Source organism: Salminus brasiliensis, chromosome 16 (assembly GCF_030463535.1).
Source record: "Salminus brasiliensis chromosome 16, fSalBra1.hap2, whole genome shotgun sequence".
NCBI classification, from domain to species: domain Eukaryota; kingdom Metazoa; phylum Chordata; class Actinopteri; order Characiformes; family Bryconidae; genus Salminus; species Salminus brasiliensis.
Window position 1 is genome coordinate 26,622,917 of NC_132893.1, and position 20,481 is coordinate 26,643,397.

Below are 20,481 nucleotides of genomic sequence, written 5' to 3' on the forward strand. Positions count from 1 at the left end.
ATAAAGTCCCACCGCCAGAAGGAGGAGCCAGCACTCCCCCCTCAGAGCTGCACACTGGGGCTCATCTCAACACAGCGAGGCGCTCCCTGCTCCCTTACTGCGCTGGACGAGTGTAAGGGGGAAGGGGGTCGTCTCAATAACTAGTGATCAATCATTACCTCAAGTAATCTATCATTTATTTTGATTATTATTTAAAAGATTAATACAATTGCCTTAGAATTAGTATTTGACTTTGGTTGGTGCAAAAAAGCACTTTCACACACCTGTTCACAACCCTATTATTTTGTCCTCAATAAAACCCTGTTTTTCCTTTTATAGTGGGCTTGTGAATATTTGAGGGGCTGTGCACTGACTGGCACATGCAACGGCTCACAAGAGTCACAGTGTAGCATAGCATAGCATACCATATAAAGCTATGTTTTTAGTATTATATTTTTCAGCTATTTAAAAAGGTGCACGTATTTGTCACTGTACAGTGTGGACTGTACAGCGAAATGTGTCCTCCGCATTTAACCCATCTGGTAGTGAACACACACTCACACACACACATGTGATAGGGGCAGTGAGTACACACACACACCCAGAGCGGTGGGCAGCCAACTCCAGCGCCCGGGGAGCAGAGAGGGTAAAGGGCCTTGCTTAAGGGCCCAACAGTGGCAGCTTGCCGAGCCCGGGAATCGAACCCACAACCCTGTTATCGATATCCCGGCGCTCTAACCGCTGAGCCACCACTGCCCTAGCGTAATACACCACATCCTTGCTTGCTCTGGCACACTTTCTAGTGAATTTGAAATTCTGGTGGCTAGGAAGAGCTAATAAACTGGCTCTGGTGTCTACATGTATTAGCTAATGTCAGTATACACAAAATATCAAGTTGTACTGTATCGATCATGACCTTTAAGCTAATGTGACGGACAGCTGTTCCATTTAACTATCCAACATTAACATTTGAATTGGGAATGATACACTTTTGGCTTGTTTCTCAGACAGTGATTAAGCCTAGTTCTTGATTAGACAACATTTTAAATGGAGGTTCACAGCACTGAGCTGTGGAGCAGTGGAACTGTGGTGTGTGCTCCATTCAGCACTTTTTGGGATGAGGTGGGGTGGTGATCTTCCAGCATTCTGATCTCACAATGGCTCATATCTCTAAATGCAATCAAATCCTCACAGCAATGCTAGTAGCAAGCCTTGTCTCCAACAAAAGCAGGATAAACTCTTTTTTTTTTTACCATTGATACCATTGGTAGAAACGATGAATGAGCAGGTGTCCCAATACTTTTGTGTTGTTCATCACATTGCATTCTCATGAAGGGCCCTTATGTAAAGACAATGTACTTCAACACAGACACAAGCTGTTCATGAATACAGCAATGCATGTGTTATGAAGTCCTTGTAGTAAGTAGTGTTCAGATAAAGTGTTACCAACACCAAAAAACCTTTTGACCATACTATTGATTTCACTATAGAGTGGAAGCCTTTCCTCCTCCAATCAGAACAATCATTGATTCTTTTCTGAAGACTTCAATTGAGCTGATACTAATCGAATTTGTCTCTGAGAAGGATACAAAGCCCTGCGACTAAAATAATAAAAGACAAATGGCCGTGACCTAAGATGACTGCCAATGGGCAGTGTGGCCAGACCATCCTGCCAGCAGCTAAAAGCTTAGATTTATGGCAATCTGACAGAACTGCGAGAATGAAGTTCATTTTAAAACGACGACTTTAAAGCTGATGTAAAAGCTCTGGGGCTGCTCACCCAAATGACTCCAACAGAATCCTATAAAAACTGCTAAAGGTACGAGACACCTTTTCCCTACAAAACAGTCTGAGTAATGTTGCATTGCATTTGTTTCATTTGTCAGAGAAGCACCTTTAAGCCTCTGGCTTTTAAACATATGTAAAACGATCTGTTCCTCTTCAACTGGTCAAGAAATAATGAATGAATACAGTGTTTTCAGTATTTCATACCTGTGCAGCTGTTCATGTGATTTTTCTTTCTGGGGTAACCATGACTATCTCTCAGAATAAAAAAAAAAAGCTTTGTGTGTGTGTGTGAGTGTATGTGTGTGTGTGTATGTGTGTGTGCGTGTGCATGTCTGTGTGGCTTGTGTCTACATCAGTGAGCACTTCACAAGGGAACACACTGACTCATACCTGGTCACCTCCATGGCAACAACAAAAACCCTCATCAGTCTCTCTGGTTCTTTTAATGTTTTCAAGGAGCAATCACTCAATCACTCATTCAGTTCCTGACTTTAAATCAGCACGTTCATCTCACTCACAGCAGAAAAGTGCACATCTTTAAAGACAGCCGAGAGGGTTTAGACCGTCCTGACAGTGGTCTGTTTTATTGCGCTTATCAATTTGATCTATGCATGCTCCACCCACATTCCCTCTTTTCTCTGAGGCTGGCCTCTCCCTTTTGCTTTGTTCGGGTGCTCCCAATCTTTGGCTTTCAACAGTTTTGTTAAAAAAAAGAATGTTTATTATCATCGTACGTCATACCAGCTCTGAAGGCCTATAACATCATGTGTGGCCATTCTTTTCACTTGGACCAAGAGTAGACTGGCTCTTGGACAACTGGATATATTGGAATTCGGAAAGTCCATCTCTAATGGATATTCGCGTCCAGTGTAAAGCCCAGTCTCACATCCCCATCCTGATGTATCACTCCCTAAGGACCATTGGGCAGTTATTGCGTCCTCTGCAACACTATTGAGCATTACACTCAATCAGCAAAGTTTAGCTTGTCTAAGTTAAACGAATTAGGCAGAGCATGTGGCCTGTAAACTGTGCCCTGTTCATCATATAATGCACTATTTTGGGGTCTGCCGTTTTGTAATGGTGCCTGAAAAAACCCTTTCATGAACTTTCAGTGCATTATAACAATCCCACAATGCACTGCAATAAGTAATGTATAAACAGTGTACACTAGCATGTCTAAATCATGTCTAAAGATTAGTAACCTAGCTTTTACTTTATTGGATATAAATGCTAATAGCTAATGACAACACCGCTAAACGATCACATCTTGCAGTGAGCTGTTGATACCTTGGCAATGTCAGGATGTACTGTTGCCTTCATGATTGGGCTACAGAGACCTTCACCACCAGACAGCGTAGACAGCAAGGCAGCAAGGCAGCTAGCTAGCTACCTCCAGTTTCAGACACCATCCCAGTGATCTGTATTTTCACATGTAGGAGTGAGAATAGAGTTTTGGACACAGTTCATTATAGCATTATTGGATTGTCCCCTAAAGAGCTGCTTTAGCAAGTTAGCATGCTAGGCTAAATTTGGCATCATGTTCAAAATGTTATAGTTTAGTCAATTTAGCCTCTTGAGGTTTCTCCTAGAGGCGTTGATTGATGGTTCTGATGTAGCTCTGATCTCTCCACTAACATTGTGAAACAGAAACTAGGGGAAGTAGTGTTAGGACAGGGGTGTATGATTTGGCTTCACACTAGAGACCAAATACAACAGCCGAGTCCAGATGATTCATGTTAAGATATTGGCAAATCCAGAACCATCTGCCTGAAAACACGCAGAGATGTGAATCCAGATGTGACTAAAGCAAAAGACCAACCCTTCAGAGTTCATTTAAAAAGCAGTCTGATTCTCTCAGAGGACCAGGTAGAAAAACACAGACATTGTGGATCCAGGCAGAAGAAATTACAGAGCAACCCCTGTGCAGCTGGATGCTACTAGGAAATTAGCACAGGATCCCATTTAAATGTAAACTGATGCAGCCTAAGCTTCATTTGTGAGAGTGACCTTTGTACTGCAGGAGAGACATTTGGCTGAAAGGCTAAAAAAAGGCCAAACGAATCACATCGGCTGTAATTACCAGCCATTAGCTGAGACGCGATCTCCGAGCGGTTTGCTAATCAATGTGAGGAGCACTTCATGGAGATGATTAGCCGTTCACAAAAAATAAACAACAACAACCATCCGTCCTTTTCCCAGCCCTTGCTTTCTCTGTCCGTCACTGATCTACACCATAAAGGTGCAGAGAGGGACAGAATGATATTATCTGAATTTTATATCTCAGCATATCTCTTGTCAAGCTTGTCATATTATGCTTATTTCGAGACCTCGTTGTATGAGCAGAGCTTACTGGAGATTTCTTTCATTTGATGAGTTTAACAGTTACTGTAGGAGAAATAAATCTGCTTAACATCCTTCAGTGGAGGACGACTGAACCTCAGTTATTGCTGCTGCTCATCTTTACTGTAAAAAGAGACATTTTCCATTTGGTTGCTAGTGGCAACTTGTGTAGGCAGCAACAAGTTCAATTGCTAATTAATTAGATGAATACAGTTATAATGACATTAATAGACCAAATCTTATTACAGAACAGTTTAAGGTGTCAACACATGTCTTATGTGGAAGTGGCTCATCAGAATATAACATTTTTTTACACCTTAAATTCCCTTAAAAGTACCACTGAATTCTAAAGGTGAAAATCAGCAGCTTTGTGCATGAATCTGAGATTTGTAAGGGGGCAGATGATATGCAGACCCTGCACGGGTTGCTTAACAGTAAGTATATCGCCGCCCTAACGGCAGACCACAGCGTCCGTGCATGCAGTACTTCTGGCGACCACCAGAGGTCTCTTTCCATCAGCAGCAGATTGAACAGCTACAGAAAGACTAACGGAGTCCAAGTTAATCCAGTGTTCTGACATTTTACACACCAGTTACTCATTGCTTGGTATAAAACCCACATACAATTCCCCATCCCTAAACACCTCCTAAAATATTCTTGAAAAGCTTCACTGGATTTTAAGGGGAGGTTTACATTCAGTTCAAATGAAGGGATATTTAAGATATCTTACATACACTTAATAAAAGAATGGAGCTGATGGTTTTGAGTGAGGCCACAGAAGAACCACTTCTATAAAAGGACCATGTTTATAAGAAATGCAGAAGGGTGAAGAACCTTTACATCAAGTGCATGAGGTGGATCATGAATATTAACAAATACAGCCTGAACCAGGGAATTGAGAGAATGCATTTGTGCACTTGAGTGTTTATAAACAGCTACATTCGATTATTTTTATGTTTAATAGCAAAAGATTAAAGACATCTGAACTAAGGTGATGAACATTTACACCATTTTGGTTATACAGATATTTTAAGGCAGGGGATTGGTTTAGAACATACTGTGTCAGTTCTGTGAAAGATGTCCTACTAAATAATAAATAAATCAATAAATACATAAATAAATGGACACTTACAGTAATTTGTACTAAACCTTTAATTGTCTAAATAAATAAATAAATAAATAAATAAATAAATAAATAACCCACAACCCACACACATAGGAACACTTCTGGTTAGGTGCAAGAGAAAGGGTTTTTATTAGCAGTGTCCCAAAGCCTAGACTGCATTTCTCAGCTGTTACTCACTGTCCAAAAGTGGAGCATTTTTGTAGAGAAGCACAACACATCTAGTGAGATTTTGACAAAATAACTGATGTGCCCTTCCAATCCTTTAGTTACCCAGTGTTCTGTGCACATAACCAAAAAAAAAAAACCCCAAAACACAACAGCACTGCAAAGGAAACATTCAGGAAACATAATCAGCAGTTTTCTCTAACCTCAACCCTCAGACTCTATTACAGTCCAGTCTCCTCACCACTTGCTTTGTGCTGGACTTATATATTGCCAAACTGGACGGGGTGTGACGCCACTTCCGGTTGTTTTGGCTGGAAATAAACTCGCCTCAGGCGCGCGCTGAAGGCTTTCCCTGTGGGGCAGCAGAGGTGGATGGCCTGCACCACAGAAACTGATCACAGTTGAGTGACTTCTCTCTATGGCTTGATCAGGTAGTCCGTTATAGTAGTTTAAGGAACTACTGAACATATTTCTTGATAGAAATAAAAATAGAACTTCTTAAAATGTGAAAGTCAGCCATTACACCATGTGTCCTAATGACCCTCTTCTTTTCCTGCAGGAAAAGAGACCGACGTTTATTTTATTTATTTATTTTTAAGTTAGTGAAATAATGGAGATTATCTTAACCAACCGGTGTCTGTCCATGTTTATCTTAGATGTCCTTTAAAAACACAAAAAAAAAATCTAAATTCTAGCAGCTTCTTGAGTGGCTGTGTCATGTTGACCTCTTGTGGATGCTAACCTGATGTTGCTGTCATGCAAAAATCTTGTAATTCCAAACTTAACTTTCAGTTGAAGTCAGAGTCCGAGGTTTTATTCAGGGTCATTTCTGAGCATAAAATCTAAACACAATGTAAGTAAAAATTGGCCAAATGATCTGAGGAAGTCTCTATCCAGCTAGCCTTCCAAATAGTGTTATTCATATATGAGCCCAGTTCAGTGAAGGTTATTTTAGGCACGGCACAGTGCTGAATGTCCTGCCGTACAGAGTGTCCCGTGATCAGTAAACCCTCTCCCCGAGGCCTTAGCCTGAAGTGTGTACAGAGCTGTGCCCGTGCACAATAAGTGACATTCCAGCATATGAATGTCAGAGTGCTCTGAGAGGTAAACCCACGCAGACGTGCTTACTGACATCAGTCGTCCTGTCCTTTAGCTCCGTGTTCCTCCTTCAGCTCTTCAGCTCCACGTCTCAATCAGCTGAAGTGCATCGCAGCTCTTGGTTTCCAAGCAACTGTTTCTGATCACTGAAGTCGCGGCTCGTGTTGGTGTAAGTTTAATGCACATGCTCGCAGGCGCTCGAGTACAGTACAGTACAGTACAGTACAGTACAGTAAAGTACAGGAAGCTGCTGAAAACTGCTTCACCGTCTTCAGCTGAGGTCTGCTGTCCTTGATCAGGAACCATCACTGCTGGTCTTCAGAACACATTTGGAGGGCACTGGCGGGCAGACTGCTGTTGACTGGCCAGCTCAGTGTGTTTGACCTTGGTCCCTCAGCATCATGAATGAGACTTTTTTTTTTTTTGGTTGAGATCTTCATTAGAAACTAAACTCGCCTCACTGTTTTAGCCTCCCCACCGCTCCTTGCCTCTGTCACAGCCTTTAATTTCCAATCCATCACAAATCCCTGCTGTAATTCCACTTTAAAAGCTCTCACCACTTCTCCTTGTTCACCCTCTTATGCGGCCTGTGCTGCTGTGCCTCAGTTAGAGCTGTCTGAGTCCAGCTCAGCTCTCCTGTTTAGGCAAGCCAGGCGTGTTTATGCAGCCTAGTGTTTGGCATGAGTATTAAAAAATTAATAGTGATGTGATAAATAAGATATGGGATATAAAAGCTAATAAAATATGATTAAGATTTAAAAAGATGTGTTAAAGCTAAAGTCCTGAAATAAAAGTATAATAAACTTCAATCAGGAGTGGCTGCATTTGGAGCATGTCTAATGTCCTCCTGGAAGCCCTTTGGTATTTTGAATCTAGGCAATAGTAATAGGCTGTTCCTGTGGGTCTAAAAGCTCTAATAGTGAGCCCTAGTTTACACTATTTGACGTATTTGTCAGTAGCAGCACTTCTCAGTTCACCTCTCAGCTCTTCTGGTCTCAGACACTGGTGCAAAGTTCCTTTCTTTATTTTTTTAACATGGTCATTTAAGGTGATTGTGAGATGGCAACATCATCTTAGTACTGAACGTATATCAATAAAGTCTTGCTATGCAAAGATTCCATGAATATGAATTGAATTTTGTTCACTTTTTCATATAAATGGTGTATGCAGGGTATTATTTCCCTCATCTCAGACCAAATAAGAACACTGCACCCCTGGTCTGAACCCTGGTTACCAGATAATCCGGATCGAATATGTGGTTTGCTCTGATTCAGTGCAGCCTTTGCAATCTTTTAGTGTTTTTTAATGCAAGATCATTTAAGGTTATTGTGGGACTATGGAAACAACACGTTTAGTAAATTCTCATTGTGTGCACTCTTAAGAATAATGGCTCAGTGAAAATATTAAATGCAAGTTTTTTACACCTTCAACCAATGTGCTTCATATACAGTACCAGGCAAAAGTTTGGACACCTGGTTGTATATACACTGATCATCTTAAAAAAAAAACATTTTATCACGTTCAGCAACGTTCACTTCTACTTAAGTCACTTTACTTAAGAATGAGTTTTGGCTACTCTAGACACATCTGGTGACACAAAGCTAGTCCTGGTCTGTTGCAAATGAGAGACTTTTTAAGTACACTTTGATTGGGGAAATATTAATGGCCTAATACTAAAGGTACAGCATGGGCGTGTGCTTCTGCACAGGTAGGTAGAAATCTTATCAGTATCACCTCCCCTAAATTTAATTTGTTCATACCTTGCCAACTATAACTATATCTGCTCATAGTGACTGTACAGCAGATCATGAAATTATAATGTAACAATAAGCAAAACCCTTTCGAAATGACAGAGGCAATGTCCTTTATCGTCAGCATACAGAGATCTTACCAACCAGCACTGGCCACATTTATACAAGCCTGAGCTCAAAATTGATAGTGTTGCATGAAATGAGCACTCTTGGTTCTTGGTGTTGCCATGGGTTACTGGATGATGTTTTTCTGCTCGCCTCCATGGAGTATTCAAGTGTTACCTGAGTAAGAACATTAAAGGGAGCATTTTTGTAGACATCTACATGTTCAAGGAAACATGCCTGAGGCACTTTCCTGAGAAAAATGTGTATATACATCAGCTCTAGCATTAGCCCTACCTGCCCTATATTGAGAGGGTCCCCTTTGTGCCGCCACAACAGATATGACCATTTGAGGAATGACACCAACTTGTTAGCAGCAGATCTTTAAGTCCTGTTAAGTTGGGAGATGGACCAACAGGGATAGCATCAATAAGCCACAGGTGCTCATGACTCTGTAGCGGACTCACGGGTTGTCATTTCTTGACTGACCACTACATATCAGAAAAATACCACAAGACCTGCCTGATGTTCTGGATATGCTCTGACCCAGCCATCTAATCATCACAATCTGGTTACATCACCTTCACTGACTGACTGTTCACTGTGTCCAAAAGTATTCACATTCATTACTCAGGTAGAAGTGGAGATACTAGGGTTTAAAAAGACTTCTATAAAAGTAGAATTATCAACCTAAGCTTTTTACTCAAGTGTAAAAGTACTGGTTTCAGAACTACTTAAAGTATAAAAGTAATGTAAGGAAAAGAAAGGCCAAAAGCTTAAGCTGTGCCACAGGGGTCTATGGTGCACTACCCCACCTCCCCAAAAACATTTTTCTAAAAGCCATAATGACGATAAAGTTTTATTAAAATGGATACACTAGGCTGCCCGTTTCAGCTGCACATTGCAAATGAATGCATTTTAGTACTAATGAGCATTAACATGTTCATTGGAGAAGAAAATATGATGAGTAGTTGCCTATAAGTATTGTAATGGTGCAAAAAGTCAAATTCTCAGAGTCATGTTATCAATAACCTTTATATTTATTATAAACCTTAATATTTATTTTCATCCAACCACAATAAATTTCCATATTTTTATATTATATATTATATTTATATTTTTATATTCTATTCTTTAACTTAAATGTAACTTATTATATTTTTATTTTCTTCATTTTTATTTTATTTTTCTTTTGCACTTTACTTCATTAAGTTAAGGTTTAGTTAAGTTTAAATGTAGATTTTTATTGTATAGCTTGATGTGGGCAGACTGTCAAAAAAGCATTTCACTGCAAGTTATACTGTGTATGACTATGTATGTGACAAATAAAATTTGATTTGATTTGATTTGATTTTGATTTGAGATGGTGCCATTTACTTGAAATTTTATTTTTTTTGAATGATGACCCGTCGGAATGAAAACAAACATGAAATAAGAGTAACGAGGCTATTTTTAAAATGTAAGGAGTAGAAAGGATCAATAATTGTGTGAAAATGTGAGGAGTAGAATTGAAAAGTTGGCTTAAAAAGAATAACAGTAAAGTATAGATAACCGAAATTTCTACTTAAGCAAGGTAACGAAGTATTTGTACTTTGTTACTTGACACGTCAGACTGTGTCCCACCCCTTGACAGACACCACTGTAGGAGAGGATAATCAATGCGTGTTGGTGTATGTGTGTATACATATACATGTAATAAAATGCAATCACGGGAGCTCAGCTTGATAAGGACAGAAATGAAGAGAAAAGCAGGCTTGAATTAAATACTGTTTTATTCACTGAAACCGTCTACAGTTTGTATGACACCAGCACTGCGTCCCTGATCTTGGCCGGAGGGCGTAAGACACGCTCTTGTGCCAAGAGATCACTTGAACGAGCGAGAAAATGGAATCCTCTGCACACAGGGCAACAGTTATATTTAACAACATTTACAGAGTTAAAGGATTGTACAAGATCACAGCTTTGAGAGAGATTTCTATGCATTGTTTGGAGACCAAACAGCCTAGCTGAAGGCTAAGGTGCATCACTGTCTACTGAGGCGTGAGTATCTACAAAGTCAGCTGCTCTCCTTTTGGTTACTGGCGATAACAGGTGCATGACTGATTCTATCCTAACAGAGATGACGAGCATATATATATACGGGGGAGCAAAGCTCAAGATCAGACTCAAGACAGAATTTCCATGGTTTTGTGTCAGAGTGCAGGGTACTGTTGTTGTCGGCCTCGTCACGGTCTCTCAAACATACTTTAGGAGACCAAAAATCAGAACAGGAAGATAAAAATGGCAAATTAACAATTTCAGCCACGTTCTTGAATGACACTCCCTCTGCTTTGGTCTTGGTCTTGATTCCTCCACTGTCCAAATCTGTCCTGACCTGCGTTTGACTACACCACCAACCAAAGTGACAGAATTTGATACAGCAAACTGATGAAGCTGTTGCCATCTGATCTTTTCAGTACATACAACCGTCTCTGTTATAAGGCAGCAAAGCGTACACATCTAACCATCGTTCCAGTTCCAGAATGAAGGTAAGAACACATATCTCTACCTCGAGTGGGTGGTGGGTGAATGTATATATATACTGCTGTGTTAAAAAGCTTTCACTTTTTTCCTTTTTGTTCAGAAGAAAAACAGAAGAAACAAACACAATGTTCCAGTCAAAAAGTGTTTTGTTCTTTTTTTTTTTTTTTACATTAAATTAAAGACATTTCAAATAAACACAGAACATACATTTAATGTCTAATATGAAGTGTTTACACTGACCAATAAAAGTATTTGTCAGCTTCCATTACAATTTTGTGCCATCTTTGTGCCTCTTTCAAACTCTATCAAAAATAATTACTAAGAACAATTAAAAAAAAAGTCTTGTGCAACGTATCCACCGTTAAAGGGGCGCTGCTAGAGTAAAAATAATCCATGTAATCGAGGGAAACCATTTGGTCAGCATATGTAGTGGGAAATGAACAACAGTTACATAAAGACTCTTCATTTCGCCTTCCGCACAGACACATTAACCCATATCCGCGGCGAAAAAAGGGACGAGAATAAAGCAAATGACTATTAAGTGCTTCAATGTTAATATGCTTGCTGTGGTTCAAACTAGTGGTACGAGCGGAGAGAGCGCGGTAAAACAAAGCTATCTGAGCAGCAAAGCCAGCAGAAAAAAAGACAGAAGATCCGCAAATGCTGAGTGTATGGAGTGAGCTTGTCGTGACAGAAATGTAATTCGGATATGGGCGTTTCCTTTTCTGTACTCGACTCACATTCTTCAAATTCCGTATAAGTGTGGTAAATAAACAATAACAATAAAAAAAAACTTAAACATATTAAAAATAAAGTGTCCTTAATACATACATTTCAAGTAAACAACATTTTAGACTGGAGGGACCGTGTCAACTAGCCTATTTAATTTCTTTCTTTCATTATTATTACTAATATTATTATTATTATTATTTTTTTTTACATATCCTGAAATACCTTCAAATAGCTTGGCTACACTTCACCTAAAAAAACAAACAAAAAAAAACCGACGCACTAAAATGACGCAATTCAAACCTTCAAGAACTGAAAACGTGTATTCTGGTATGGAAAACCTCTGTTGGTGTACAGCTAGCGATGGAAGTGTAAAAATGTTCATAGTGTTCACGTCAGTTCTATCACTAAAGAAAAAGCCGAAAGTGACATCTCAAAATCAATATCAATCACGAAAGGCAATAGTTCCATGTTATACAGCACTGTAAATAGCCTCCTACAAAGGAAACTTTGTCTTTGAACAACCTAACTATGACAGCATAACTACAGAGTCACTGACAAACTAACACGTTACGGTTCGAGCTGACAAGGAAAGAAAAAAATAAACAAAAATAAAAAACAACGTACACTCAGCTCAGTACCTTCAATAAGATAAACACGATTTAGTACTGCCTGAAAAAACCTGTGATGTAGGTAAGAAACATATCACTACCTTTTATAAAGCTCTAAATACTCAAAAGAACTAAGTCATAAAGTGCACTATAAATACTAATTTAATCTTTACAACAATAATGTTCTGAACTGAGAATTATAAATCCAAATATATAAGAAGATTATAAAATACACAAAAGGAGCATCGGCATTTACACTACTCAAAAAAGCAGAAGTATACCTTTTCTGTTTTCTTTACTTTAACAGTTAAAAAAATAAATGGCTCAACCTGCACAAGCGATGATGTTAACGGGAACATCATTCCGCAGTCTGAAAAGCCATGTTTTGTAAATATAACTCAATACAGCTTCGAACGATCCTGGTTAAGTACCCCTATGTTATCATTACAAAATAATGTATCTGGCATATTTGTTAAACTGCAGTAACATGCTGGTAGAATAGAATAAATGTGGATGAGTATATCAGAACATTTGGGTATCTGTTTTGCTATAGGAAATCAAGAATTGAGGAGACCACAAAACTGCACTGAGACTTCTTTCTAATGAACTGATGCACCGCTGTCCTGTATTTACACCCTGACGCATCGCTGCAATGAAAAAATAAAAATCTCGGAGAGACAAGAAGGTCCGTGGAGAACGACGCTCTCCATCTCAGGAGAAACAAGAGGACAAAGAGACTTCTGTCAGTTTTCTCTGGAAGCCTTACTCGTCTGAATTGTACGGTGGTGTGTTTGCAACATTCACTTAATTTACAGACTCAACTTACCTTCAGAGCAAGACCACATCTACTGCCTACTGTATGTACAAAAGAAACTGATGTGGAAACATCCACTTAATTACAGTGGAGAAAAAAGTCCTACTCCTCTTGAATGAAAGGCAAATCAAGTTCTGGGACGGAACACGGCGGGAACGAATCGAGTGACAGTTGAACGCCTCACAATTAAATCTCACGCTCATCACGATAATGACGACCGCAACATCAACAACAATGTGAAAAAAAAAAAAAAAAGAACAAGAGAGAGAGCGAGAGAGAGGACCACATGTATATGTAAATAAGTAACGTCCCGTACGAATAGCTACGCAAGCACCAGTCAGTCTAAGGAGGACGATTATCAAGTCAATTACATTTTACACAACAGTTTTCTGTTAGAACAGTGGCAGATAAATAAATTACATTAAAATATATTCACATGTTGTGTATAATGGCTCTTTGACAGGTAATAAGTGACCGCCTATGTGACCTTGGGGGTCTCAGGCCGGTAGTCCTTCCTCTCGGATGTGTTGCGCTTGACTTTGGCCGCGGCCGGCTGGGACTCCTGATTGAGGGAGGGGCTGGACTGGGATTTCTTCAGCGCAGCGTCGTTATCTTTCCCAGTCAGGAGCTCCTTCACCCCCTCCTTCAACAGCTTCACATACGTCTCATAGCGATTCTCCTGCAAAGGTCAACGAGAAGTCAACAACTGCAGCCGTCTACGGTATTTCAACAGTTACACTCTTACAAATAAATACAGCAATAATTGTGAAAAAACAAGCTATAAAAGATTTAAACATTCAGAGTCATTTTCTACTCAGAATGAAATTTGTCACAAACTGTCCTCAGAAATCTTTAATAAAGCACTGATATTTCAGTCAGAGCATAACACCTGAACAAAAACCGCAATAAGACTGACAGGAAAAATGATGAAGACATAATTATCACGCTCCGCTCTACTCATAACGACAAACGTCAAACTGTTCCTAGAAATCTACAATAAATCCTGAATATATTTCAATCAAAAAGAAGAATACAGCAAAAACAACAACAGACAAGCTAAAACGTTGGCAGTATCAGTGATGAAGATATAATTACATTACAAGGTTTCTTTCTACTCATAACAACAAATGTCAAACTATTCTTAGAAAGCTACACTCTGGTATGTTACACTGTGGTCTTTAATGAGGGTCTGAGGCAGTGAGAGGAGAGACGATCTGTGAGACCTGAACACTACACACTGGCATGATATATATGGAGACAATTCTGCCTACAGCAAGCTGTCCGCCAGTGTAGTGAGCTACTGTCAGAATGGGTCTTGTACACCTGCAGAGAACATGCAGCCTTTAAGCAGCGTCTTACATGGAAAGGTTACTGAAAAGGTTGCACTCATTTACTAGACACACACTAAAGAGTGTAATACAGTGCTGGACCATATGATAGCATTTATTATCGCAATTATCTCCCAATATTGTTTATATGAATTATTTCACAAAATTTGATGATTTAACTTGTATTAATAGATTCAGCAACCCCATATGTTGTAAACCTTGTTCTGGAAAAAATTCATTTCATTTCACTGTGTACTTGTACAGAGCTGAAATGACTTTCTCAGTAAGAGCTTCTTGTCAATCTCTACACCCTTCTAGACCCACAATTTTGAGTTGTCTTCCCAACAGTGGAAGGCTGGACAGCAACACCTGTGTTGTTTTTATATTTGAAAAAAAGAGGGTGATGATGTAACTGTTGATGGGGTAAAGTGTTTGAGACCCATCATGTGTTGCATGATTGTCAGGAATCCCATTTCTATGTATCTTTCAATCATTTTTGGAAAGTCCTGTTTTTTCCCCAGTTATGTTTCTTTGACTTTTTCCTTCTTCTTACGCAAGTGATTTATATTATCTTTAAACCCATCAGAATATCTTCTCAACAACGTGTACTTAATGGTACTTAATGGCTGCTTTAACTGAAAATTAAATAAACGGATTGTAATTTTGCACAGAACTGTGAACTGCTTAACCAATGGTTCACACAAGCTGGAGTGTGAAGGCTGTGGGTGCAGCTATGCAGTCTAATGTGGCTTTGAACCATTGATTAAAGCTCACCGGACAGGGTAGCCTTTAATCACTCAATTGTAAGACATACAGACAGGCCTATTGATCTCTCTCCAATGGGCCAAAAGGGGGTCCGAGAGAATCGATCAGTTCACCAAACTGCAGAGAAGGGTTTATTTCAGCTAAAGTGATACTGAGTTAATAAACGTGTGCAAGCTGTGCACCCGAGCTAGCACAGAAAGTGATTTGGCAGTTGGCTCTAAGAGCCATTTAAGGGCTAACCTCCTTTGATGTGGGGCGAGGTAGTTAGAAGTGAAAAGGAGCAAGATCACTGATTATTGGGGGCTGGTTGTAATTTGGTTTGTGGGGCTTTGTTCCCAACAGTTAGACACTACTGCTGTGGAGATCTGAGAGACCTGTCCTCTACTGAGTTTGAAGCATCACCACCAGCAAGATCACTCCATTCGTGCCCAGTCAAGAGCTGTGTGAAGTGCAGCTCTAATACACTGGGAACGCTGCCAGGATGGGTTTAGGTAGCAGACAACATGATTAGGACGATTTGCCCATAGGTGGAACAGCACATTTCTGTCATATCACAGATGTTCACCTTCCATTACTCCTAACACAAAGGGCAGGTTTTTCAGATCATCACTCAACATAATTTAACTTGAACTTCAGGTTATTATTACAATATTGTTGTTCAGTGATTCATCCTCACATAGAAACTATTGTAAATTATTTGGAAACTGTTTAGTTTAGCATATTTCCCATAAGGTTCCATTCTAGGGCCTATGAAAATCTTCATAAACATGACAATAATGTCATGTTTATGAAGTTATGAGAGTGAAGAACTGAATACTAGTCATAATTACAGGGTTTAAGGGGTTAATATGAACTAAAACAGCTATGTTTTTTCTGAATCTTTCTAGCAAACCATTTAAACATATGAAGAGAAACAAATTCATCAGGTAGAAACCACAGGGCTGCATAACACTCAGTGTTTAAATGGAGCAGCTCTTGATTACAGATCTTTGTAGATGTGAGTAAACTTTCTCAGTTTCTAAATCAGTTTTTTGTGTCACCGTGGTCTGATCATCCAATAAATATCAGGACTATTAAAACAGTGGTTTAATCCCAATTATACACTCGGGGTCATGCTATAATGTGGAAACAGGCACTCGGGCGCATCGCCTCCCTGACAATATCTCATGGTATAGCTCTATCACAGTTATGTGTGATAACGGTCTTACTTTTAGCTTTTAAAACTTACAGTTTGCTCCACACTTCAATCAAATATGTGTATTACTGCTGCAATTACTGCTGCCGGTCAATAATGAAGAAAAAAACGCTACTTGACATAGTGCCCTGTTGTGTAAAATATAAATAAACAAATATGCCCATTTCACACATACATGGAAACACCTATGACATGTTCCTTTTGCCCCCCCCCCCCCTTTAAACTGTCAGTTCCACTTATTGAGATAAGTACTCAGAATAGAGTTTTATATTAATAAAATAAATATTTTTTTTAAAGATTTAATGCATTTATTTATTACCACCAATCTTTGTCCGCAAGGTTGTTAAGTCCATTATATTTTTTGGCTTAATAAAAAAGCTAATTACTCAAATAACTGTCAAAATTCCTTAATTAATAATTAATACTCAATTATTTGTCAACTGTAGATTACTCAATTATGTATTTCATCATAACATCACACATAAGACTGAAACATGCTGAAACTAAATGCTCTCTTTTAGAAATTTCAGGTTCATCTCTATTCATGCTCTAATTAACCATGTTGCACCCTCAGAAAAAGTACTTTATTGATTTCACAATCTACCTTCAGCACTTCAACAAATAAGCTTTATTTTACTGTCCATCTTGAGCTTCAAAGAAAAGGCTTTATATTAGCATAATATGCCATTTTGACACCAGTTTATTTTAAAGTGGTGAATTTTGATTCAGATTTGCATGCTGGTCTACTGTGTCTCTTCGCTAACCGTGCAGCTGTCTGGAAGTGTCGTGGCTATACTGCAAATCATCTCATTACTTCAGCGAGCACACCTGCCATCTGCCATTTCAAACAGCTCATCATTCCATGTCAGGCACTGCTCAATATGACACAAAAAAATTAAGCAAACGATTGGATTATAAATGATGTTCCACGTCACAGCATCACATTTTTCCATTTGACAAATTACTCTGAGAATGTCAAAGAAAACAACATGTTGGAAGTACTGTAGCTTTTAACAACTCTAACAACTTTAAAAGTTACTTTAGTCATCTTGCTCTTCAAGCCCCGCATTTATTGTTTTTTCTCAGACACTGACTGAGCTAATCCTGGACTTCAGCAGAACTTGGCAATGGGACGTTTTTAACAATATTCCACTGTATAAACTGGACCCTGGCTGACAACAGAAATTTTAAGGGACTAAACATGGTCATACTAACTTAGAATGACCAATACAATTGCAGATTTATACTGTATTTTAGGCTTAAATTTATACTCCAGTAGTTTTGGTTAAACAGAGCTTTGTTGACTGATTATTCATTCTCAATTGACGCATTTCTTATCCTTTATAATAAAGAGCAGAAACTCTCAAAACCTTTTCTGTTTATGCTCTATTTTCTGTTTATTACCACTTATTGTCATATTTTTTAATAAGTTCTCTTCATAGGAAGGGTGCATTTGGCATGTTTCTTTAACCATGATAACCATGTAACTTGTTCAAGTTCAGCCTGTGTTGCCGTGATGTAGTCAAACAGGAGAGAACATGTACTCTACTGTGGGCTCTACTGTGATGTAGCGCTCGGAGGTTTTATAGATTGTGAGTATGCCCGTTGCCATGACCAAAACAACAGGTAAATAATGCTGATATTTCTGCAGTTCTGCAGCATTTAAACCATGGGTCATCTATATTGTCTCATATTGACCAACCAATATTCAGTTGTATGCAAATCTTTTAACAGCTTTGTCAAGTTGTCGTGCCCCTGACTGAATGTTGTCTTATGAAGACTTACTTTCACTGTAAAAGTTAGGAAAGGATACTGGAGAGTACAGGAAAGAATACTGGGGAGGACTCCAGTAAAAAAAGAAAAGAAAAAAGAAGCCAGTTTGAGGTGCAGTGAAAGTCTGCTGTTCTGCTGCTGTGTGTAATCAGTGTGGAGAGCATTCATGAACAGATTAGATCTGCCAGCTCTGTGGTGAAGTGACACCATGGATTTCTGAGATAACAGTATAATCGTTATTATAGAAGAAAGAGAGCATTAACATTAAACCAGCTCAAAAAACGGCACCATAAAATGAGAGAAGGCAGACTGCATAAGATAAGTAGTTTCAGATTTCTGATGCTTTTCCTGAAAAAAGAACTTGATCTCCCTGATGACGGATTTTTCTTATCTTGATATATTCTGTGCAATATTTAATCTGTTCTATAGGGGGTGGGATGGTATGACAATTTCCAGGAACAACGTCAGTGACCGAAATTATCTTGGTTTTTGTTGTTCTCATATGCTGCATACCCTCAACCTGCACCCTTGCATTCAATATACATTCTGTGCTGGCTGGTTCTACTCTGGTTCTACTTTTCAGTTTGTTTCAATGGTAAATTGTCCAATATTGACACTGTCTCCTCTTCTGCTCACAAGCACACATTTCTCTCAAGGAGAAAAACTTCCATTCAAATATATCTTAGAAACTTTCAGAAAAAAATATCTGAACGTAAATTCAGTCTGAAGGCACAGAGCAGTTAGCAGCTTCTCCTGGCAGAACTCCATGGATTGCGAGCCTTCAGCTCAGTTTGTGCAGTGCCCAGCTGCCCACAAGCAACACAGCTTGTGTGCCAGATGCATCAAGTCTATGGACTGAAATGACTTTCACATAGAGCTTCATTTGCAGCAGGTGGAGGAGAAGTATATGAGACACTGTGTGGGGGAGCAAAGTAATGTATGTAACTACTGCTTCCTGAAGTTATTTGTAAAGTTAGTCAGACAAGAGGTCAAAATAAGAGAAAGTGGAATAAAAAGAGTGTTTCAGTGCAAAGTGCTACAAAATCTGTAATTTGAAAAGTTTGGATATAAAGAGATTTAAGGACGAACAGCTGGTGTATAATGCTTTCATTTCTTTAAGATAGGTCTTCTTCATCCTAATAAAGCATTGATATTTCTTGCATGTGCAAAGTCCACTACCAACAATCGAGTACAAAATAAAAAAGATAAAAGTGGCGTATGGTGCTTTTTAGAGTGCAACTTCACATATTCACGGCAGAAGACAAATGCTGCTATATATTTGGCAAATGCTACCTTTACGGCCTCTGCCATTTCCGTGGCGTCCTGATAGATTTTTAGCATGGTTGAACAGCTATGACAGACAAGATACATCATGCACCCTACTTCATGGAATTCATTAACTGAAGCCTTTGCAAATTGCTAATTAGTTTAAAATATGTCATTAATTACAGAAATTTGAAGTTGACTGGGTGCAAATGACCTTTCATTTATTTCAAATGAAGTGTGGAAGATATAACGGTGGGCAATATGATGATATGGTATCATTATCGTAATAGATCTTGTCACAATATGCTTCTCTGAGTGCATCATGGGCATCATTAGTACTTGACTGATTTTCCTCTAGTTGCTTCAATGCCAACAATGAATTTAAAAACTACCTAAAACTATTTCCAGAAATGTTCTAATTTTCACAAAACCTTAGAAAACAAAACTTCTCAGTATCGTAATATTGTAGCTATCTTCTTCCTTGACCTAGGCACTCTTTGAAGCCAAGTAAACAAGACAGGCTTGGTTCAGCAGAACGCTCATCAGCAAACACACAAACAAGCCTATTTCCATAAAATCTATGCAAGCTCTGGTCTGGCACTCTTTTGGAGAAAACATGTCAAAGACGATGAGTGCAAGTCTCAGCATGTACTGCAGGGAGCGGAAAAACATTTATTACAAAAAACAAAACAAACAAAAAACCCTGATTCAGTAATGGAAGGAACAGCAGAGCTACATTTGAACAGGCAGTTTTTTTTTTCTTTAAGGTAATCCTCCTACCTCAAATTCCAGGTAGTGCTCTTTCAGGCGATACTCGTCAACCTCCTTGGCTTTGACCTTCTTATCTGGAGGGTAGGACCTGTGCTCAGCTAACTCTGTGGAGATGTGCTTTAGCTTGGCCTCATGTGACTTGAGCTGCTCCTCCTGCAATAATATAACAAGCTCCGGTAAGCCTACAACCCACACTGACCATACTGATTACTCACCCAACAAACATACAGCTTACAAATAATCGTATCTCCAGTGTTATCACCAAACAGGTTTCCATGCTGAATGTGTTGTTAAGGACTGTGATGACTGGGTGGATAAAGTGACATTACATGCATGCAGTATTAGTGTATTTACACA

General features: G+C 39.0%; 1 protein-coding gene across 5 annotated transcripts in view; it reads right to left on the reverse strand.

Annotated features, from left to right (window-relative positions):
• Positions 1-10,103: 10,103 nt before the first annotated feature.
• psd3l (pleckstrin and Sec7 domain containing 3, like) overlaps positions 10,104-20,481 on the reverse strand; it is a 109,513-nt gene continuing 99,135 nt past the window's right edge. For all 5 annotated transcript variants that reach the window (XM_072658139.1, XM_072658138.1, XM_072658140.1 and 2 more), the window contains 2 exons: positions 20,134-20,277; positions 10,104-13,705 (listed from right to left, as the gene is read on the reverse strand). In XM_072658139.1, coding sequence (XP_072514240.1) covers positions 13,505-13,705; positions 20,134-20,277 — 345 coding nt within the window. In that variant the 3' untranslated portion in view covers positions 10,104-13,504. The remainder of the gene's footprint in view (positions 13,706-20,133; positions 20,278-20,481) is intronic.